General features: G+C 34.4%; 1 protein-coding gene and 2 pseudogenes across 1 annotated transcript; all 3 read right to left on the reverse strand.

Moving 5' to 3' along the window:
* Positions 1-2138: 2138 nt before the first annotated feature.
* LOC145246497 (general transcription factor II-I repeat domain-containing protein 2A pseudogene) lies at positions 2139-3194 on the reverse strand (annotated as a pseudogene).
* Positions 3195-3438: 244 nt separating this feature from the next.
* Positions 3439-3975, reverse strand: LOC145246499 (general transcription factor II-I repeat domain-containing protein 2-like). The gene has a single exon (XM_080108115.1). The coding sequence runs from the start codon at positions 3973-3975 to the stop codon at positions 3439-3441; it is 537 nt and encodes a 178-aa protein (XP_079964241.1).
* Positions 3976-11978: 8003 nt separating this feature from the next.
* LOC145246965 (U2 spliceosomal RNA) lies at positions 11979-12126 on the reverse strand (annotated as a pseudogene).
* Positions 12127-24619: the final 12493 nt, after the last annotated feature.

Genomic DNA, 24619 nt, shown 5'->3' on the forward strand with positions numbered 1-24619 from the left:
AAGATAGAAACGAAAAACTATTTTCGGATTAAATTATTTGGATTTCATTTGAATTATGCTTGGAAATTTAAAGACATGCATAAAAAAAACACTTTCGTTATTGCTAGAGTTATCTTAAGTTTTTTTTGTTTATTTTACCCTACGGAAGAGGTCAACTTTCAGCTCTATTTTTTTCTTTTTATTTTGTTGTGGTTACAGTAAACCATCGACCGGAAGTCGTAATGCTAGTGCTTTTGGCAGGAGAGATAACGTCAGCCATTTTCTCGTCATATATTCTAACGAAAGAATCAGAAAGTCGAAACAATTAATCTTCGAAGTAAACGGTAAATATAGGGTTCCATGTGTGCGGGCTTTACTGAGATAAATTTCAAAGAACGCAAGCGAAGTTACTGAGGTCGCAACACTTGAAATAAGCAATGTCGCAATACTCTCCGCTTTATCTTCGAGATAAGAGGTAAGACCTATTGACTATATTTGCTACATGTTTGTTAGTTCTTTTTATGTCGGTTCGATAGCGCTCGCTGTGAAAACTAATTTCGCAGTAATTTATAATGAGAAAGCTTTAATCTTCTAATCTTTGACCGTTTAAAATGTATAAACGTTCAACTATACACCAAAGATATGCACTGGCATATTATTTATGACAAATGCACGAATTTATTCGGATGTGTCGATAAATGACAAAATAACAGTCGAGAACTCGTAAACAAACAAAACAAATATCTTATGGCAAAAGAAGTTAAATTAAATCTTCGATACTTGTACAGTTTAATCAAGACATTAAAAGTTGAAAAAATCGAGAAAAAAAAAAGGTTATATTGTACGTGTCCGTTTTGAACTGAAGATCTCCGAAAAAAAATTTCAATTAATTTGATCGAGTAGTTTTTTTTTTTTTTTTTTTTTTTTTTTTTACAGCGGAAAAACATGTTTTTATGAAAGTACGTTGAATGTAGACATCTTTGAATTTTTTTAAAATTTTTGTTTGAATTTTTAGAAACGCCGTGGGGAGATAACTCAATTTAATGCGCCGACACTCCCTCCCCATCTTTAATACTAGCTTTTCTTCCTAAAAATCGAACCTTTTGATCTGTATCATAGCAAATTGTTTTTTCGCTGTAAAAAAAATACCTGATGAAATTAAGTGGATTTTTTTTTTTCGGAGAACTTCATTCCATAACGAATACGTACAATTTAAACTTTTTTTTTTTCGATATTTTCATTTTTTAATGCCTTGATTAAACTGTACAAGTACCGTTACACCGCTATTTTTAACAGTATTTTCTAGTTAAATTTAACTTTTACGATATATTTGCTTAAGAATACTTACACAACACCTTCCCCTTCCTATATTAAGAATGGGGTTCGAAATAATGACATTATTTTAGCGCGGTAACATGCACAAGTACCAAATATTTATTTGTTCAATTTGCAGTTTATTTACAACCGACCACTCACCTTTAAATTGACGACTTAGATAAGTTTTCGATTCTGCTGAAGACGAATATTACTTTTAAAAATCGTGCCGTCAAATAGTTTTCCTGATATTAAGACATCCCTTTTCCAATGTGTTCTTTAATGCTATTCATTGGTTGCCATTTTGTTTTACTTGTTGAAAAAAAAGACTTTACGCGCATGCGAGTTGTTTATGCTACCGTGAAGTTTGTGTTACTATACACATAGATTCGAAAAAGTGTTATCAAAGGTAGGATAAGTTACTCTTCTACCTACCTAGAAAAGTTTTTAGTGGTCTTACTCACTTTAAAACAAGGGTCTCAAACTCAATTTAGTTGAGGGCCGCTGGAAGCTGAGGGCGGGTGAGGCTGGGCCGCATCAGGTTTTCCACAAGAAAACACTAAAAAAAATTCTAATCCTCTCAAATGTCTTTATTTTTATTTTTTAACACAAAATAAGATGAAAAAAAATCAATAAACAAATGAATAAGAAAATAAATAAGAAATGAATAAAAGTAATCAATGAATCATTCAATCAATCAGTAATGAATAAATAAATAAAATAAAAATTAGGATTGAAACGTCTGTATTAACAGTTCTTTAACCTTCTTCTGAACATGAATTGTCCTGAACATGAGTGGAACATTTGAGAACATGTACTTATCTTCTGAACGTGGCTTCTCTTGCCTACATCTTGCTGCTAGAGACCTGACAGCGCTTCCTCTCGCAGAGCTGAGCCACATTTGGCTTGAGGGAGGAGGCTGCTGAGACCCTTAGTATGGCTTGAAGATGATCATCAGTAAGTCTGGACCTGTACTTGGACTTATTGAAGTTCAAGATGGAAAAGAGCTTTTCGCACAAGTATGTGCTCCCAAAAAGGCACATGGTCCGCTTGAACATTCGGGAAAGCTCAGGGAGACTGGGGGTCAATTCTCTGAAAAATTGCCCAAGCATGTCTACTTTCCTATTCATCTCCCTGAACTTCGCTTTCAGTTCAGAGTTGCACTGCAGGTCAATGAGCTCCATTTGAAGCACAGGTGGGGCATCTTGCACATCAAAGGAGAAGGGGTCAGCAAACATTTGAAATGTGGCTTTGTGCGTCTTGAAGTCTGCAAATCTGTGATCAAATTTCTCCTGAAGCTTCAAAATGGCATTAACATACTTCTGGCCATTGAATGGTGTGCCTGCATCTACAAGTGCCTTGAATGTTGGGAAATGGCACAGGTTTTTCTGAGAGAGCTGGGCTTTCCATAATATAAGCTTTGTGGAGAATGCTCTAATGTTGTAATATGCAGCACTGACAAGTTTCCCCTGGCCTTGTAACTTCTTGTTCAGTGCATTAAGCTCATATGTGATATCAACAAGAAAAGCCAAGTCCATGAGCCATTTGGGATCACTTAGCACAGAAACAGCGACCCCATCTTTCTCCATGAAGGCTTTCACTTCTTCCCTCAGCTCGAAAAATCTCCTCAATACTTTTCCCCTGCTGAGCCAACGTACGTCGGTGAAGTAAAGCACATCCCCATATTCTGACTCCATTTCCTCTAAAAAAGCACAGAACCTTCGGTGCTTTAAGCCCTTGGGTCTGATTTGGTTGATGCATTTCACAACCACAGACATCACATTGTCAAACTTGAGGCATTTGCTGCAAAGGGCCTGCTGATGGATAATGCAGTGCTTAGCAATGGCCTCCTCCACACCCTCCTCTTCCAGTTTTTTTTTTAACAAGTGCCACCAGTCCATTTTTCCTCCCTGTCATTGATGGGGCTCCATCTGTAGTAATTCCAACAAACCTCTTCCATGGCAAACCGGCACTCTCAATGGCATCACACAGCTGGTGAAATATCTCCTGAGCAGTGGTCTGGTCGTGCATTGGAAGTACTGTGAGCAACTCCTCCATCACTTCAAAATTGTCATCCACACCACGGACATAGATTGCGAGCTGGGCAGTATCGGTGATGTCTGTGGTCTCATCAAGAGCGACTGACTATGCACTGAAACATTTGTCTTTCTCACATAGTTGATCATAAATGTCACTTGACAGGTCAGAAATGCGCTCTGCCACAGTGTTGGCAGAAAGGCTTATGTTGCTAAACTGGGCTTTCTTTTCTGGACAGACAATACTTGCAGCCTGTAGTATGCACTTTTTGACAAATTCACCTTCTGTGAATGGCTTTCCCGCCTTAGCAATCATCTCACTAACCACGTAGCTTGCTTCGATTGCTGCATTATTCTCTTTGGTAGCTTTCTTGAAGAAATCTTGTTGCCTCAGTAGACATGCTTTAAGATTGGCAACCCGGTTGGATCTCTCATCTCCCTGGTATTTTGCATACTCCTCAGCATGTCGAGTAGTGTAATGACGTTTCAAATTATATTCCTTGTGCACCGCACCTTTCTCAGTGCAAATAAGACAAGTCGGAGTGCCCCTGTGCTCAATAAAGAAATATTGCATTTCCCACTTTTCCTGAAATTGTCTGTGCTCGTCACCAAGCTTTCTCTTCACTGCAGGCTTTGAAAAAGACATGTTTGGGGCTGTAATATATATGATCCCACTTGATGTCGCTGTCGCATTGAAGTTTCAATCAAGTGTTTAGCCGACGCACAAAAAACGTTTTTTTTTTTGTGTGTGTGTGTGTGTGTGTGTGTGTGTGTGTGTGTGTGTGTGTAAGATATTCAAGTATTTTTTTTAAACTGAAGAAAGGTGGAAAAAATGTGGTTTATTTTACTCACGTCTACGGTTCTCTTTGAAAGCGTTTGCGACGTAAATTTGACAGTTACTTGTAATTTTCCAGGAAAACTCCAAAATGTGTTTCTTTTCCTTTCTTCAAGCCTGGTTAAAATTAGTTGTTGATTCCTTGAGGCTGTAAGTTCTTTAAGTCGGATCGGGGTCAGAGAAAGAGAGAGAGAGAGAGGGGGGAGGGAAAGAGTTAGTAGTAAATAGCAGGAGAGAGGAAGTTCAACTTGAAAAGAATTATATTTGTATGTTGAAATTGTCTATATGTCTATCAAATGTATATATAATGTATAAATTTGAAGAAAGGGGGTGCAAAAAGTCCGCAAATCATTTGTCATTTTTCTAAAAATGAACTTGAGAAAGAAAGATTATATTTCTCTATTTCAACATATAAAAAAAAATAAAACGTATATAACCTAATTTTAATCTTAGCGACATCAATTACTTTATGATAGCAAAAACTATTCTGGGCAAAAACTGGACGGACAGTCGGTAGACAACTAACTTCAAAGGGATAAACCCCTATTGCCACCACTGAGCCCATCCCGTCCTTGTTTTATTTCAGATTGGGGAAGTTAAAACTTTTGAAACTAAAAACAAAATCAAAACAAAACTCAAAAACAAAAAAATGTAGTTTTAACATAACCAGAAATGGATTCTTATTTTTCATTCTTTTTGTTTTTTAGAAATTTAAAATATATTCTAAAAAACGAATTAAATATTGGCAATAGCCATCTTTTATGCTAATACGAATATGAACAAGAATAAGTGACCATTTTATATTGAAATAAAAGTTCAATTATTCTTGTTTCAGTTTAATTGGAATTTACATACATCAATTACACTTGGTCTATTAGTGACGGTCGGCACAACAAAATACGTGGTTTATTTAATCACATTTAATTTTCGCACCATTCAATATTTTTAATTTATAAAATAAATTTAAACCTAAATTAGACATATAGCTAAGGTATGAGTCGGGATCGTACTTGGGAATTGTTAATCGTTAATCGGAATCATTAATCAATATTTTCCTGGAATCGTTATCGGAAAAAAATTAGGAATCGTTCTATCACTATTAATGACATTATGCTGCAACCTTAGACTGGGATTAAGTTGTCCTGCTGGACAAAACAAAAACAAAACATTTTTTGGAAGTGTTGTGAACGCCGCGATCTGGTACGAATGTCCGCGTGTGCCTAAACGAGGCAGTCAGCCATTAATGCAGACAGCCAGGCACGGAAGAAAATGCTTCATGACAACGCTGCTGTAACTTTCTGCTTGCGTCAAGCCCGGTCGACGTCCCACCCTCGAGAGCCATATACTCCACCGTGATTGGTAGGTTCGTTGAGCTCTGCACAAAACACTGTAAAGTGCCATTCATATCAAACTCGTGGGCCGCACTAACATTAAACTTTCAAAATAAGGCGGGGGCCACAAACTATCGACCCGCGGGCCGCAAGTTTGAGACCCCTGCTTTAAAACATGTAATCGGTTCGAAAATCACAGTGTTTATCGATATATTTTAAAAAGAAAAATGCCGGTATGTTGCTATTAAACATGGTAAGTTTTGGAAAATGAGTTCAAACAAATTATACAAAATACTGTTAGAAACCCACCGAATATATGTCCCCCTATGTCACGGTACCATATATATTGAGTGAGTTTCCAGCAGTATTTTGTACAATTTTTTTGTTGTTGTTTAAACTCGTTTCTCAAAATCTACAGTGTTCAACAGCGAGTTTGCCGCCATTTGCATTTTTCAAATACATCGGTAAACACTATATGTTTTTCGAGCCGAATAAATACGTTACATTAAATAAAAACACTAAACAATTATCCAGTTAGGTAGAAAAGTAACTTATCTTGCCTTTGATAACATTTATTTGTCATATATTTGTTGACAACTTTTTCGAATCTATGTGTATAGTAAAACAAACCCCCAGCATGTAAAGTTTAAAAACATGGCGACAACTGAAGATCATAAGGTATTACATTAGAAAAAAAAAACAATGTCTTAATATCAAAACTATTTGTCGACGCCAGTTTTAAATGTGATATTCGTTTTCAGCAGACCCGAAAAGTTGTCAATTTAAAGGTGATTATTTAGTTGGAAATATACTGCAAATTGACCTTTTATTTTAACATTCTATTTCGAAGAAAGATGTTTTATCGACATACGAAAAATATGCTTGACACTAGCGTATTTCTAAGCAAATTAATTGGGTACTTATGCAAAATACGGACTGTACTGAAATGATAATATTTATAAACCATTCTTAACATAAGGATATAGGGTCTTTTTAACTATTCTATACTTTCACCTAACAATTTTATAAACAAAAGATAACGTTCAAATTTAAAATGTTGGCTTTGATTTACTATACACATACAAAAGTTGCCAAAAAACAAATATATAACAAATAAATGTTACTTTTCTACCTAACTGGATAATTTTTTACTGTTTTTATTTAATGTAAAATGTTTATTCTGTTTGAAAACCATACAGCGTTTATCGATATATTTGAAAAAGGCAAATGGCGGCGAGGTATTAGTTGAATACGTTAAGTTTGGGAAAATGAGTTCAAACTAAAAAATTATATAAAATAGTGTTAGGCTGACATATATTGAGTTTCTATGTCACTGTAACATATATTGGGTGGGTTTCTAACAGTATTTTGCATAATTTTTTAGTTTGAACTCATTTTCCCAAACTTAACGTATTCAATAAAGATCTCGCCGCCATTTGCCTTTTTCAAATATATGGAAAACACTATGATTTTCGAACTGAATAAACATTTTACATTAAATAAAAACACTAAAATCTTATTCGGTTAGGTAGAAAAGTAACTTATCTTGTCTTTGGTAACATTGATTTGTTATATATTTGTCTTGACAACTTTTTCGAATCTATGTGAATAGTAAAACAAACCCGTTTTCCTTTGTTTTTAATTGCTTTCCAGTATACAATTAAGTCATCACATCGACCACGATTTTATTTTCATGCTTTTATAAGCCACATTAACAAAATAAAATTCTGAAATATAAAACTTCATTTCGATGCATTTAAAATATACTATTTGCTATTACGAGTTGTCGACTGTTAATTATTCTGGACTTTTTTTGACACAGGAAGCACCACTTATCAAGGCCCGGAGGCCACTTGAGGATAAGGGTTAATGGGTATACATTAGTCAATATGATTATAGCGTAGTGAACATAAGTAGTGAGAATTTTTTAAATTGGATTACTTAGGAGGACGGTTCATCAAGAACTTGTTTACATTGGATTTTAAGACAATCAAATTGTAGTCAGCTGGAAAGAAGACAATCGGAAGAGAGTTCCACAGGCGTGCAGTTCTAAGAAAGAAACTTTGTTTATGGAATCTACATTTAGGTTTAGGCACAGATAAAGAGTGTGGGAAATTATTGATAGTGGTTTTGGCTAAATGAGTGTTTTTCGTGGAAATTTAGCGAGGGTGGGGGCATAGATTGGAGCTCAGACGAGCACTTGCCATGAAAATAACGATAAAACAGAGACAGGCTCGCAACATCTCTTCTGAGGGAAATATGTTGCAAGGAAGAGAAAAGGATATCCCCCACTAAGCTACGACGTCTATTTTGACCTCTGTCAAGGCAGGATGCTGCTTTTACGCATATGGTTTTCCCCGGCACCAGATAGATGCCACACGTTATTTGATTACTATCTCGCATCATAAATGGCATGGACTCATCAGATGGTAAATGTCTGAAAATGGTTTAATATAGGGTACTTGCGTAGAATACAGATCCTACTATTTTAAGTAGGAATTTCAAGTTAACCCTTGGGCTGCGATGATATTTTTACACTCATAGCCTACAATGGGTGTGAATTTTTTTCACGTCACATAAAATCAAGTCTAGGGTATTTCGAAAAGAATTTTTTTATCAAAAAACAATACAAGCATTTAAACATGAGTTTCACGCATGAGTTTCATTCATTGATTAATGCAGTTAGGGAAAAGAAGAATTCCATAGTCTTGAAGATCCCATTGTTGCAGTTGTTTTTCACAGTAAAAACTAGATCTTAAAAATTAACAGCCAGCGTAGCCTAAGGGTTAAATTCAATTTTTATGGTACTTTTGTTGGTGCGTATGTATTTTTGCTACTGCACTATTTGTAAATAGTTTTTTTCAGGTTAAATTCAAGTTTCACGATATCTTTTTTTTTTAATAAATTGTTAGGTGGAAGCACAGAATAGTTACAAAACACCTTCCCGATGTTAAAAACGACTTTTTTTTTTTTACATAGGCATCACCACATTATCAAGGCCAAAAGGCCACTCAAGGATGAGGGTTAAAGAGTGTACAGTAGAAATTGGACATATAGTAATCATTAGTAATGAAAATTTGGTAAAGTTGATAACTTATATGGAACGGCTCATCAAGAACTTATTTACGTTAGACTTGAAGACAACCATATTGTAGTCAGCCGGAAAGCAGGAAAACGGAAGACAATTCCACAGGCGTGCAGTTCTAAGAAAGAAGCTTTGTTCATGGAATCTACGTTTAGGTTTAGGCACAGATAAAGAGTGGGGGGAATTATTGATAGTGTTTACAGCTAGACGAGTGTTTCTTGTGAAAGTTTGGCGAGGGGGGACCATAGATTGAAGCTCATTCGAACACTTTCCATGAAAATAACGATACATCAGAGACAAACTCGCAACATCTCTTCTGTGAGATAAAGGTTGCAAGGAAGAGAAAAGGACATCTCCTACGAGGCTACGAAGTCTATTTTGAACTCTATCAAGGCAGGCCAAGTCCTTTCTAGCAGCTCCTGCCCTGATGTGGCAACAGTATTCCATCCTTGGACGTACCTGGCTCTTATATAGATAGAGAATAGCATCAGCAGTGAGATATCTACCGGATCGATAGAAAGATCCCACCATTTTTCCAGCGGCCTTGGCAACAGATTTGATGTACGTGTTCCATTTAAGATCAGGAGTAATGGTCAAGCCAAGAAGTTTGTCAAAACTTGAGGCCTCCTGAAGACGAGAGCCATTCATTTCAATTGATGTCAGATGTGGATCAGAATGTTGATGATGTAAAGAGAGAAGCTTGGTTTTAGATGCATTAAAAGTAACCAGCCATTCTTTACCCCATTGTACTACGTGCTCAAGATCAGAGGAGAGAGAATTGGAGAGAACTTGGTCGTTTACTGTCTTAGATGTGCTACCATAAATGGTAGTGTCGTCAGCATAGATGTCTACAAATGATGTAAGGATGTGATTTGGAAGATCATTAATGTAGATCAGGAAAAGAGTTGGGCCCAGGATGGACCCCTGAGGGACACCGGCATTAATACTGTGAGCTTCTGATTTTTGCCCCTCAACTACTACTCTTATGAACCTATCAGAAAGAAATGATTTAATAATTGAGAAGACATTTCCAGCAATACCATAGCTAGAGATCTTATGAAGTAAACCTTTATGCCATACCCTATCAAAGGCCTTAGATATTTCAAGAGCAATTGCCCTAGAAAAGTTGCCTCCGTCGAGAGATTTGCTAATCCTATGAGATATAACTGTAAGCACATCTGCTGTAGATCTAGCAGAACGGAAACCATATTGAGTGTCACTAAGAAGGTTATTTTTGTTGAGATGGTTGATTACTTCTGTATTTAACACAGAATCCAGCAACTTACTCATGACGCACAGGAGACTTATTGGCCTGTAGTGAGAGGGGGATGAGCGATCACCTGAATTCTTAAATACAGGGCATACTGATGAAATTTTCCAGGGAGATGGGAAACTATTCTCCTTAAGACAACGTTTAAACAGTTTTGTAAGTATGGGCGCTAGTTCAGGTTGAAGTTTTTTGAGAACTATAATTGGAATACCGTCAGGGCCAGTTGCTTTACTGGAATCAAGGTTTTTGATTAGCTTCGCAACATCATTTCGAAATAACGTTATTATTTCAGTGCTGTACCAAAAGTACGTAAGTACCGTTTTGTTTATTAAATTGTTAGGCAAAAGTACAGAAAACATTAACAAATGTCCTTCTCTCCCTATGTTAAGAATGGTTTCTAAATAACATTATTTCAGCATGGTTTGTATTCTGTATAAGTACCTAATATAGTAATATAAATAACGGTTCTTTCAACAAGACATACTAATTGCCTATACCGCTCCTATATATGCGGTAGTGGAAATCTTCAATTATGAGTACGCAAAAATAAAACCCGGTGGAAAAGGAGTTAAAATTTACCATGATTCCACTGTAACAATCACCATTAAAATGACTACTTTTATAAGATTTTCGGGTATGCTGAAAACGAATACCGCATTGAAATTTCCGTAAACAAGTAATTTCCTGGATATTAAGCAATGCAACTCCTTTGTTATCACTATTATTGCTGTAGGAGTTCGTGCGCGCACATTTTTAGTCACCAGTGATTACAAAGGAATTGCATTGCTTAATATCCAGAAAATTACTTGTATAATGAAATTTTAAATGCGATATTCGTTTTCAGCATACTCGAAAAGGTGATTATGGTGGAGAATAAAAATTTACCCACTGATTATTTACCTTGTCGTATTTTAGTATTTTTGCATCCATCATCTAACCTGCAAAACCGGAACCGTTACATTTTTTAAACCTTAAGGCCAATATATCATCAGACTTTCCATTAGTAATTGGATTAGTTAAGGTTGTTCGAACATGTTTTTTCCTCACATATATACACCCACATACGCACAGACACGTACATATATTCACGTTCACACACTCACATTCATGTGCATACACACACGCTAACGTACACAAATGTACGCACACATGGGAAACGTCACTTCCCCTGAAAGGAAATCTAGACATGCGCAGTCAGAACACTCATCCCGATATAAAAGTCAACAACAAACATCCAACTTCCCTTTTCCTTCCCTTTTTGCCCTGATTCGTCAATCAGGCAAGTTCGCGTCCACAGCTCTTGGCTTGAAGACTTTTCCACGTGGACGACTGCTATCATGAACGCGCGGCTTTGCTGGGGCCAACTCTCTCTCTCTCTCTCTCTCCATGCGGGACTGTCATTTCTCGTCCTTTACTTCATTCCTTTCTTTTCCACGCGCGTAGCCGTCAACGACTGAATGAACACGTGTTCCACCTAAACCCTTTATTTTCGACAGAGAATAAACATGTTTACTTTATCCAGCAATTGAGTTTTGTTTCCTTCTTTCCATTCGTTTCATTATTTTCTTTTGTAACGAGTTAGGATATGTATATCCTGGCCCGCAACAAAGTATAGCAGAGTTAACAACGATACTCTCTCTCTCTCTCTCTCTCTCTCTCTCTCTCTCTCTCTCTCTCTCTCTCTCTCTCTCTCTCAATGTTAAGAATGGGTTTCTAAATAATGGCGTTATTTACATGCTTGGCGACGGTTGGGCTATTCCGTTCTGTTCCGTGAATATTTGTATATTCGTTTTGCAATAGGATATTATGGTGTTTCTGTAAAAGGGTACTCAAATGTTTTCCGATTGAGATTTACGGAAAGAAGGCCAATATCCATTAGTCGCGTTCTCTCGTGTAATGAATGAATGCGTGAATGTAGGATTGACATGAAATTCGTAAAAATAAACTAAAATGACCGAAAAATGGGCTGAAATGACTTAAATAAAAAGTAAATGACTTAGAATGACTTTAATAAACTTAAGGATTAATTGAATGACCTTAAGAATGACTTGAATGCTTAAAAAATAACTGGAATCCTTCAAAAACAACTTGAATTATCTGGAGAATGACTTGAATAACTTTGAGACTGATTGGTTGTAACGTGGGTGATCATTTTACATTAAATTAATACAGAAAAGTGATCCTCCCTTTATATCACAAAGTTACAAACATAAGTACAGCATGTAGTAAGAACAGATACTAGACTTTGATCTTGGCCAAAAGGCCAAGAAAAGGGTATTTATTTGCTCCCCCACCGAGCAAATAAGGCACAAGGCCGATTTTTAATGTGAGGAGTGAAGGGTAAATGGGGACCATTCCCCGGAGAGTAGGAGAGCTTGATAGTGGCAATTGGTATGCAATTGGTATGAAGGGTTGCCCCTACATTGACCAAGGTCTTATATGTGGGGGCGATCCCACATATGGTCTTCGCTTGCAGTATCTGCCGGAACAGATCCTACACTTTGATCTTTGCTTAAAGGCTAAGAACAGTATCTATTAACAACAGACCTTTGATCTTAACCAAAGAGGCCAAGCACAAAAAACTAAAATAGTCAAAGTAGTTAACGATCAGAAAGCAGAAAAAAATGCAAAAAGAAAAAAGACGACACTAAAATATACGAATTTAAAATCAGGTTAAGTTAAAGTTTTAAGATTTTCAGACCCTCCATTGTCAGCCATCCCCCAGTTCCCGACAAAAAAAATATAAATAAATAAATTGACATAACTTGCTAAAAAGAAAGAATGAATTGGTTAACTTAATAATTTGAAATTATTAAACGGAGTTTTAACACAATTTAACCAAATCATAAATCGAAGAAAAACGCAAATGTTTCGTTTGATCTTCATGCTAATCGACTGTTCAACAACTTCTGTAATACAGAAATGTAAATACGAAATATTAGGTTGGTGCAAAAATAATGCCGCATTTTATCAGATATATATACGTAATAAAACATTATTTTTGCACCAACCTAATACATGGGAAATTCATTTGTAATATGCACATGTGCCGGCATTAAGGGATGTTCTATTTTATGTACCAATATCGAAACATTTCGCATTGTTCTTTAAGACTTGCGAGGAAAAATATACAATGAAATTTTGGGGATTTAGCAGAGAAACCCACAAACAACTAAGGTAGAAAACCAAATATACAATAAATAAATGTTACCATAACTAATAAAAGTTACTTTTGTACATGTCTGGTTTATTTGTTATGTTTTAAAGTAATTTAAATGCTTTTTTATCTCAAATATTCGGTTTTTACGATCGATTTTGCGAACAAGTTGGCGGCCTATAATCTTCTTCATGGGAAACAAACCTGCCGCCATATTGTTTGCAAAACCGCTCATAAAATCTTAATATTTGATATTTAAAAAATAGCATTTAAAACCACTTTAAAATGCAAAAAATGAGCCAGGTACATACAAAACTTTTATTGGCTATGGCAATATTTGTAAATGTGCGCTGCTTGTTTAACCGAAGACTTTATTTTTTAGACTGTTGCCTTTTTAAGGATATATAGGGGTAATCCGCTCCACTACGAACGAATATTGCCTTTAAATTTATCGCTGATAGCTAGTTTGAAAGATACTAAATCCATTATTTCATGTTTTCCTGTAGTAGTTTTGCCTGACAGTCACATTGTGTTAGCTTTATAGCTAAGAGAAATTTCAGGTCGTGCGCATGTGCATTCGTAAAGAAAAAAAAACTTTCTGAATACGGAAAGAAACGGAAAAAGGTGGTCAATGTGACCTCACTGAAGGCTTTGACAATCGTTTTTAACATGGGGAGGGTTGGACGGTGTTTATTCCGAAAACCGTTCTTAACATGGGGAGATTGGAAGTGTTTATCCCGAAAGTTGTTCTTAACATGGAGAGGTTGGGGGTGTTTATTCCGAAAGTTATTCTTAACATGGGGAGGTTGGGGGTAATACCCCACAAACGTACCTCTTTACAGGTAAGTCTTTATTTAAAAATTAAAATTAAGAGCAAGATGGTCGAATTCTTTTTTGAGAGACTTTCTTCAGTTACAGATATTCATTAAAAGTAGTGCACTTGTCGTCTGCTACAAAACTCGAACAAGGTTTGCACGTGCCCCATGAACAACTTCTTTCCATTAACGAACATGGCGGACAATTTAAAATACTAGAAAATAACATTGCCCGCTGAATGTGTTAATACTAAAAAAAAAAAAAGACCACTTGTCGACGATAAATTTAAAGGCGATATTCCTTCGTCGCGGGCCGGATTACCACTATATATCCTTAAAAGTCAACATTCTAAAGGTAGGTTTGCGGTTGGCAAGCAGTGCACATTGACCGCGATATTTATTTATTGTATATTTGAATTTTTTTTTACCTTTTTTATCGTCTGTTGGTTTCTTTGCTAAATTCACATATTTTATTTATAAACTGTTGAAATTTTACAGTGCAATTTCGAAATTAGTTTGAACTATGTTACTTTTTCAACGAAGTTGTATACCAAATTTCCGTTGATTATAAAATCACTTACATATCGACAAGTTACTTTTTCCATGTATTAATATGATAGATAATTTATTAGAACGCTATCTCCAGGCAAGAATATACCAGGTTGTGAGAAAGAAATTTAAATGTAACTACAAACGAATTTTAAAACTTCTACAGAAACCAGTAGCTTCTTTCCCAAAATTGTAAGCCTATGGACAGGGTTCGTACAGATTTGAAAAATCCTTGAATTTTAACTTTTACCTTGAAAAGGCCTTATTTCTATTACCACCTTGAAAAATCTTTGAAATATGGAAAATTTCTTGAAAGGCTTTGAAAATTGCATTCTTTATGTCCAGTAAAAATTTGTGTCGAAATATAAAAAGTAAAATCAAAATTAATACTATGAAATTATCTTTAAAGTATTAATAAAAATACCATTAAAATATGTTTTAAATATTGAAAATAAAATCGAAATACATTGTTTTGAAATTGTGGATACAAGAGTTATGTCACCTTGTGTAGTTTTGTGATAAAGGGACATAACAAAGCCTAATTTTCTCCCTCTATTTTTGCTTGCATTTATAATTTAATTGAGGGGCACAAGGAGGGAGGAGTCGTGGCGGTGGCTATTAATAAAAATGCGAGTTAAAAATTGGTACTAGTACGGAATAAGTACCAATTTTTATCTAAAGAACTTCAGTACTTACGGTGATTCACGAACTATAATATACGTAGTAAAGAATTTATTGTATTATTTTCTTGATTGTCCAGAAAATGCAATGCTTCAATTTTGTTTTTTGTTTTGTTTTTGTTTTTTTGTATATTTTTTTTAGTTTATTTGTTTTTAAATTCCTGAAAAGTGTATTATGGTAAAAAAATAAATAAATAAATAAATGAAATTAAAATTGTTCCAACTTAAGTAAAACAAAATGGCGACCAAACCATTAAGTAATACATTGGAAAAACCGATCTCTTAATATCAGGAAAACTATTTGACAACACCAGTTTTAAATGTGATATTCGTTTTCAGAAGACCTCAAAATCTACTTAAGCCGTCAATTTATGTTAACAAAATCTTTCTTATATGTGTCATTCGTCTTTGCCTCCCAAAACACAAAGTGTTTATTTACAAAACCGTTGTATTTCATAGGGTTTGAGCCGAGGGGTAGTTTTGTTCAGTCTCGGGAGTAACTACGAATAAATGATGAAAGCTGGTATTTTTTTAATATTTTACTAGCAGACCGACCGACGTTGCCCGGTCATAAAATACGACGCATATATATTATTCTAGCGGGGTGGGGGGCTGACGTTGCCCGGTCTTAGAATACGCTTAAATAGGATATTTTAATTTGCCCAGATTTCGTATATATTATTATAGTCGTGATTTCAAAAATAAAAAAAAGTATTTGGGTTCCATCAGCTAGAATCGAAACCGAAAGCAGAACTGAAGCATTCAAAGCTGGTGACGTTACCACTCTACCAATGTGACATGCATATGAACTAAAATAAACTAAGATGAATGTACAAAATGTATAACGATTTTTTTTTCAATTTTGACCCTTTGACTCCTTAAAAAAAATTAACCGGCTAAAGACCTATAACTGAACGACCCATAAAAAATCTAATCATTTGGGGTCTCTAGTGCCGCTCCGAGACTTTTAGTTTCGTAAGAGATAGTTTGGAAATATGAAGACACAGACAGTCATATAGCATTTTATATATTAGATTTATTTTATTTTTTAAGTTTTTATTTTCTTGCGTCTCCTAAGATGGAAGTTATGTTTTTAGTCACGTTTGTTTGTTTGTTTGTTTGTTTGTTTGCGTACAGTATAGCGTTAGTATTACTTGGCAAATCGTCACTAAACTTGGTCATAAAATCCCTCCTAAACTATCTTAAAGTGATTTCATATTGATATACCTCGATATCTCAAAAGTCAAGATCACAGAAAAAGTAAAAGTTACAGTCAATTTATGTTAACAAAATTTTCCTTATGTGCCATTCGCTTTTGCCTCCCAAAACAAAAGTAACTCCGGTGCTGTTCCTCGTAGAGACTCATTTTTTTTTTCAGATTGAATATACGCATCTGACGCTCTTTGTAAACAGTAATGACCATGCAACGTTTCAGTCTTATTAGAATTATAGATTTAGCTTACTGCACACAATATAGATACGTATTTGACTCATCCTTACGTTGCCAGCCGACAGTATGCTGTCTCACCACTGACTTAAGTTATTGATTTTGTTTTGGACATGTTGATCATTTTTTTTTTTTTCTCATCAGGTTCACAACAGCCAAAATGCGAAGTATTTAATCATTTGTTAGAGACATGTCGGCGATACGTTCTCGACAATCAGTCCGACTGATTTTGTTACTGTCGGACTTGGGTGTAGTTTTGTTCAGTCTCAAAGGGTCCACTCTCACTGACTTTACCTTCTCTTTGAAAGGAGGTTAGTTTCAGACTAATCGTCTGAGACGCCCCTACTGAGGAATGCCAAATAGGTTGCTCATACATTTTTGTAACCAAGTGTGCTTAAATTCTAGTGCATTAGTTTTTTTTTTTCACCTAATCACGTGACCTTGTATATAACTTCCTGGAGAAGTAAATAAAATAAGTGCCCTCAATGGAAGTCTTATAACTAACGAAGTTAACCCACATTTGAAGTAAACAACGAGAATAAAATAGAGGTGTCTGTTTCAAAAGGGCAGATAACTCTGCTTAGTGACGGGTCAATCTAAAATAACTACATGAATAGTATAGGTATTTTTTCCAAGCGATTTTTATTTTATTTTCGTCTACGTAAGGCATTTGAAAATATCTTAATATTTTCTTTTTGCTAACTTTAGCATTATTGATTCTTTGCCATAAATACGTGACGACAGATTGTCGCCAATTTCTGTGCCATTTAACTTACCTACAATTTACCAACAAATGGCTGACATTTATGTCTAGTTGGAACGAAAGTTGTGTCCGTTTTAAGGGACCCAATAAAACAATAAAAATAATAGTCTTACACGCATAACCATGAATGTAGGTGCCGTCTTTCCATTTATCCATTCAACTATCATTTATACTGCTATGACATACAATGAAAAAAATCGTTAGAAATGGATGAAAAATTATTTTACAACAAAACATGAACCAACGAGAAGTTTAACCTTAAAATATTATTGTCCATTTTTTCCTCCGCGATATTTCCGTTTAGATATCTAGGATATCTTAACGTTTGCCAAAATTCTTTCAATGATAAGCTCATAAACTTTGGAACTGAAAAATGTAATTTTGATTATTTGAATTATTCGGACTAATGAGTGTTATTTTCACAACGTTTCAGCCGATGTAACCTCCAATCCTCTTTGGGTGTACTTTGTCGAACTTTATAATCTGTATGGAATTTCGAACGAAACCCTTTATTTGATCCACAGGGGTAGCTTTCTGTAAGTAACTTTAATAGAATTGACTATAGGGAACTTTTACTTATGAAATTATAATATATATATATATATATATATATATATATATATATATATATATATATATATATAAGGTAAAATTAAAAGCAAAGAACAATGCGAGATTTTTTTTATAGAGTAAAATTAAATGAAAACAAAAGAAATAAATTTCTTTTTTTGTTGTTTGTTTTTTTTCTTTTTCACACTAATTTTAACTCTAAACAACTGAGAGGTTGAGGGGGTGTCATTGTTATCGTTCGGGGCGAAAGCGTGCAGCCATTTAAGGTAACCACAACACCTCTTTTCCTGTTTTTCAGCTTGATCACCCTTTATACCCACCTCCTAATAATATTCCACTAGATCTAAAACTTTCAAGGTTAAAGCATAAAATCTTCAGAATACTTGAACGCGAACAACACCATATTACCCCCAATCTTACCAGGAACCAATAACTCACCCTTAAATCCCTTAAAGACAAAGATTTAGTTTACTTACCCTCTGATAAGGGCAGAGAATTTTGCGTTATATCACAGGAATCTTATAACAACCTTGCTATGGAGCATCTTTCCAATACCGACCTTTACACTCCAGCACATATCACTGCTGCTCGTATTGAGAACAACATTAACAAGACATGGTCTCAAATTTGTTTTAAAAGAAATCTCCCAAAACAACACAGACTAAATTTTATTACTAAATACAGCGAATTACCTTCCTTTTATCACCTTATTAAAACCCACAAAAATAGCACACACACACACACACACAGATCAGACCCATTGTTTCAAGCGTTAACGGTCCCCTTTATAAAATCTCTTGGTTAATATCCCGCCTACTTAAACCTCTACTCTCTACCTTCCCAGCCCATGTTAGTAGTTCCAACGAAGTAATTAACAGACTCAACGATCTACCACACCATCTACTCAAACTATACAGATACCCATTTAGCCTAGACGTCGTTTCTTTATACACCTCCATTCCTGCACATCCAGCCATCAATCTCATGGCAGACATTATAGCATCTAAAAACCCACAATGCTTCGGAATTACTCCAGGAGATCTCTTACAACTCCTCCGTATTATAGTAGACAACACTTACTTTACTTTCTTACAAAGCACATTAAAACAAGTATCTGGACTACCCATGGGCTCCAGTCTATCCGGTATTCTTGCCATTGCTTATATGGACAAACTCGAAAGACACACCCTTAGTACCTGCTACTCTTATCTCCTTTTTACTAGATATATCGATGACATTTTAATTATCACATACTCCCGCGAAGAAGCTATTAACATTTTCCACAAATTCAATAATGCCGACCCAAACTTAAAATTTACTATAGAACACCCAGACTCTTCTGAATCTCTTTCTCTACTTGATTTTAAAATACAAATAAAAAAAATGGTGCCATATGCACTGAATTCTACAGAAAACTCGCCAGCAAACGCCTCTTCGTACATTTCAAATCTGCACTACCTCTCAAGGACAAACTAAACTACGCACATGCCGAAATCTCACGCATACAAGACAAATGCACTAACATCTCCGACAAACATACACACACTAACAATTTCCTACAGCTCCTCTCACTAAACGGCTACCCTAATACGATCCTATCCTCACTTAAAAAGAAAAAACGCAACACCCGACCCTTCTCTAACAATTGTTTTCTAAAACTACCCTTCCTCAGTGACAAAATCTCATCTTCAATCCGAAAAGCCATCCGCAGCGAGGGACTCAACATTCAACTCATCCACACTGGATCTACTTTAAGACAACAGCTCAACCGAAAACATCCATCGCATACACCTTCCCCTTGTTCACTCTCTAATTGCCCAATATCACACACAGGTTTATGCTTTAAGAACCACGTTGTTTACGACCTACAATGCGCTAAATGCAGTGCATCTTACATTGGAAGCACTACCAGATTGCTTCACCACCGCATTAAAAAGCATTTAAACACTACTGCTTCGTCGTTCTATAAACATATTCGCACTTGCATTAATTCAGAACCGGATTTTCACATCAACATTCTTGCTTCTTCAAGAAACGTAGGTCAACTTCGTATTCTCGAATCTTTAATTATTTCAAAAAATACTCCCACACTAAACAATAGACTGGAATTGAGCTCCGCTTTTATAATATAAGTTTAAAACATAAGAAAAACAATAATTAAAATAATAATATAAAAAAAAATTATTGTTTTAAAATAATTAAAAGATTAATAAAATCTCACAGAGTTGCCTCCCTTCAACCCTTGATTGAATAGTCATCTCCCTTGATTCACAAACGCAACAAGTATTTTAAACACCAACTGATTTATTTTAACGTTCTCCTAACGTCATTTTTTGTTCTATATTTCGCGGTATCACGTGGCAAACTCTGTAGCTGCTTTTCCAATTTTGAACACTCTTCCGCTGTCTTCTCTTGAAAAAGGTCTAATAGGTCTTAAATATATTGAGATTTATAACACCATTGTAAACAACAGGAAAAAAAAATTCACTGTTGTTTAGAGTTAAAATTTGTGTGAAAAAGTCAAAAACAAACAACAAAAAAAGACATTTATTTCTTTTGTTTTCATTTTATTTTACTCTCTATAAAAAAAAATCTCGCATTGTTCTTGGCTTTTAATTTTACCTTATAATTTTCTTCAACAATGCTTCAAGCAAATTACAATCTACTTATATATATATATATATATATATATATATATATATATATATATATATATATATATATATATATATAATTATAATATATATATATATATATTATACAATTAGGGTAAGCAGTTACACATGGTCGCTACAAATAGCCATTCTTTGTGGCGTCGAGATGTTCCGGGTTGCCTAAGGAAGTCTCATTGACTGAAACAGATGGCTATTTGTGGCGACCATGTATAACAGCTTACCCTTAATAAATATATATATATATATATATATATTGCTCTTTTTATTGAGCACTTTATAACAACCTCGTTGTTTTCATTAGTCCCGACATTTGAACATCTCAAAACTGAAAGGTATGTGTGTGTATGTATGTTTACATATATATATATATATATTAGGTACAATATAATAAAGAATTTGTTCTATAATAAATACGAAATCTTCATAAATTAAAATATCATATTTAAAAAAAATGGAGAGAGCGCTATTAAAATCATATTTAAAGGAAATTAACGGCCTTATAGTGTGTGTATGCATATATATATATATATATAGCAGAATACCAGTCGTTGACTGGGTTCAAAAACAGCCTACTAATGGACTGTGATTAATGAAAGTACGATAGGTTATGAAAAGGAGGGAGTTGTAAAGAGATAGGTTTTGATATTCAAAAATCTTACCCTAAGCAAAATATGATGAAAGTAAAAATAATTTTTGCGAAAATATATATTTTTTATATCAACTTTGTTTCCATTCGTAGCCAAGAGTGACCAACAAAATGATGTTTCCTTACAAAGAGAAAATGATATATATATAATATAAATATACAAGAAATAATTGTTACCATAGTCAATAAAAGTTACTTTTATGGTAGAAAAGTTCATTAGTTTGTATTTTTAAGTAGTTTGTAAAAAAAAATTTTTTTTTTTTAAATTCACGAACCGGTTTTAAAAAAATCAAAATGGCAGCGATTTTGAAATGGAGAACCCCGTTTTCAATTTGAAGCAGGAGCACCTGAGCATTATGTGTTAATAATTTAAGAGAGTTCCGTCAATGTAATTTATAAACATATTTTAATTTTTTCCGTTATTTTGTGCTTGAGTAATATTCGATTATGGCATGTGTAGTTTATATAAAAATTCATTTAAGTAGTTATCTCCTAAAATTTCGTTTTAATTTCGGTTCGCTGAAATTATTTCCAGTAAAAAGCATTAAAAACTATTTCAAAACAAAACAAAAAACATGAACTGAACTTTTATTGACTATGGTAACATTTATTTCTTGTATATTTATTTTTACGGGTAGTCGTTTGTTGGCTTTTCTGCTTAACACTCTTACTAAATAAGATCGATGAAATATCGAAAAACAAAGAAACAAGAACAGTTTTGAAAAATAATGAAGCTTTACTTACTTTAGTAAAATAATCCGAAACAGCAAAATAGGATATTAAAAAAGTAAACACGTAATTACTTTATTCTTTAAAGCAAAGAATCGATATAAATATGACTAAGAAGAAATTGGATTCATTTCCAAGCAGAACAGCTTCGTTTCAGTTTTACAGTATTGAACGATGTAATGTTGCGCCGTCGGATTCAGGGTTGTACTTTTGTAATGTAAAGAACACGCAGAAAGGGTTGTAATCAACTGAATCCCTTCAAGTACACTGACAAACAAAGCTTAAACAGGTATATAAATAAAAATAAAAAAGGTTATATAAATGTTTTTAAAAAGACACGTAATCACGTGAGCAGGATTTTCCCTTCTTTTGACACGATAACAAGTAACGTTCTTATTTTTTATTATTATTTATCTATTTATCTATTTTTGAAAGAGTGCCACGTGCAAGTGGAGAAGTAAAAAAACAGTTATGCAAAATTTGTGTCGAGAATTGTCTAAAGTTCTGACCTTTTATTTTTGGGGGGCTTTCACTTTAATAAGAACGTGAATTTATGAGGTGAATTTAATCGATACAATATAATTCAACTAAAAAAAGAATAAGCTAACGTGAATTAAGATAAAAGTTAAGGTGTTATTGTGACCCCCACCCCTTTTAAAACACCTTGTTAAACTTTGTGACATATTTACATTCTATGGCGGTCAGGCGCGAACGAACACCCCATAATTTTATTATACCATATTTCTTCAAACTGAAACATAATTATCAAAGTATACTTACGCAAATAGATATGAAAAGTCTTTGATAAAGTTTGTGCCCGATGAAAAGAAGCCTAAACCTCTACCACTGGTCCATCTCGCACGACTGCTGGATATCGCGATTTTTTTCTTTTTATGTAGATGTTATTTCTTTATTTTTGTTTTGTTTTTGTTCGCGATACTTTTTAAATGAATTCAGTTATTTATATGTCAGTGCATTTTTACTTAAATGCAAGGTGAGAATAATTTTCGCTTTTACCAATTTGGTACCCTCCAAATCGGGAGCGGCATATATATTGTTTTTTAAAATATAATTTTCCACTGACACGCGTTTCGTCGTCTACTTTTGTTGTTATAAAAAAAAGATTTTTTTTCCCTTTCGTGCGACGGTAGAAGTGCGTTTCATTTATATATAATAACTAGTCTGGGTGTTTGGAGGTGTGTTGAGCAAATAAAAAAAAAGGTGGTAGTAGACAGATAGGCTACGCGAAGGCGGAAAAGAGCATAAAAACGTGACGTTTTTGCCGTTGCGTCCATTGCAAAATCGGAAGTGGCGATGGTCTAAATTAAGGCTAGTCGATCGAAAAGAGGAGATGGCTTTTGAAAATATCGGTGAAAAAGCGACCCCCTCATTGTAGTGCCCAGTTGAGAGAGAAGAAATTAATTTTTTTACCAATTTTTCGATATTTTTGTCGTCCGAAGGGTCGAGCTTAAAAACGATACCGATCTCGTGAAAATTCGTCGCCTCTGTCGAGAGTTTTAGGCAGACATACATACATGCATTTGAATCAGACAGGTGAGATTTATATTATAGAAGATAACCTTAATAATTATAGAACAGGCCAATTAATATTTATGGCCGAATGAAACTTTGGTTTAAAATATATTTTTAGTCTACAGGTGGGAATATGATCTTCTCGGGCAACGCTAGAACACGGGTAATTTATATTATATTTCTTTTAGTTTGTCTGTATGTCCGTCCTACTTTTTCTCGGGAAATAATCAGTCGATCTGGCTGAATTTTTTCATCGGCCTTTTATGATAAAGTACAGCGAAATAAGTTTTATCGTACCTATTTAATGCACGACTGTGGATTAATAGGGATCAGTGTTTAATGTAAAAATTAGCTGAAATTTAATCGCATTCAACTAACAATTTGGCATAAAGCATTCATTCTAAGCATGCGTTTTTTAGCGGGATAAAGTCTAGTTTCAAATATAACTGAGAAGTTGAACACTGTTAAACAATTATTGTTACAAGACCCCGACACAACTGAAGTAGCATCTGATACTATTCTTACATTTTAAAAATCTTTTTCTTTTTTTTTTCTTTTTTTTCTTGGTTAGACTTCACAGACCAATTTAACGTTTTCAATCTCCTTGATGATTGGTATGTCAGTTACGGCGCGACTGAAGTCTTAAATTGGACAAACATCGAATGCATTGCTGTCCATTTCGACAAGTAATACATGCACAAAAATAACTTTAAGAAAAAAAAATGTAAATGGAATTAGCTACCTCTCCTAACTAGCAACAATCACAAATACCAGAACGATGTTTTATAAAAGCTAGACTAGACGGACAATGGGATTTTATTCCTCACGCCATATTTAATGAGTATATGTTTCGTAGCCCAGCTGAAAAACTATGAAAAAAAGATGAAGAGCATTTGTTTGGATTTTTATCGTACGCATGAATTCTTTTTCAACAAGCTTTTGGATCGACTTCTACTTCAGATCTGAAATAGAAGAATTATATCAAATCCGTTGCATAAGTTAAGAAGATAAAGAGTAAAGTTACATTCACATTGAAATATCTTTTGGTTATTATGCATGCGAATATACTGGATATTAACTTTCGTTTCATTTTATCCTAATTCCTGGTGTATTATCTTCAAAGAATTTGAGTTGATTTACATTTTAACTTATTTTTATTTTTCCTTTTCTTAATCTTCTCTCACTTCTTCAGAAATTAATTTGCC

The sequence above is a fragment of the Euprymna scolopes genome, chromosome 24 (genome assembly GCF_053919585.1).
Source record: "Euprymna scolopes isolate OS-2025 chromosome 24, ASM5391958v1, whole genome shotgun sequence".
Classification (NCBI taxonomy): Eukaryota; Metazoa; Mollusca; class Cephalopoda; order Sepiida; family Sepiolidae; genus Euprymna; species Euprymna scolopes.

Excerpts from the sequence above, each read along its gene's own strand:
- LOC145246499 (XM_080108115.1), bottom strand. The coding sequence starts at position 3,975 with ATGTCTTTTTCAAAGCCTGCAGTGAAGAGAAAGCTTGGTGACGAGCAC.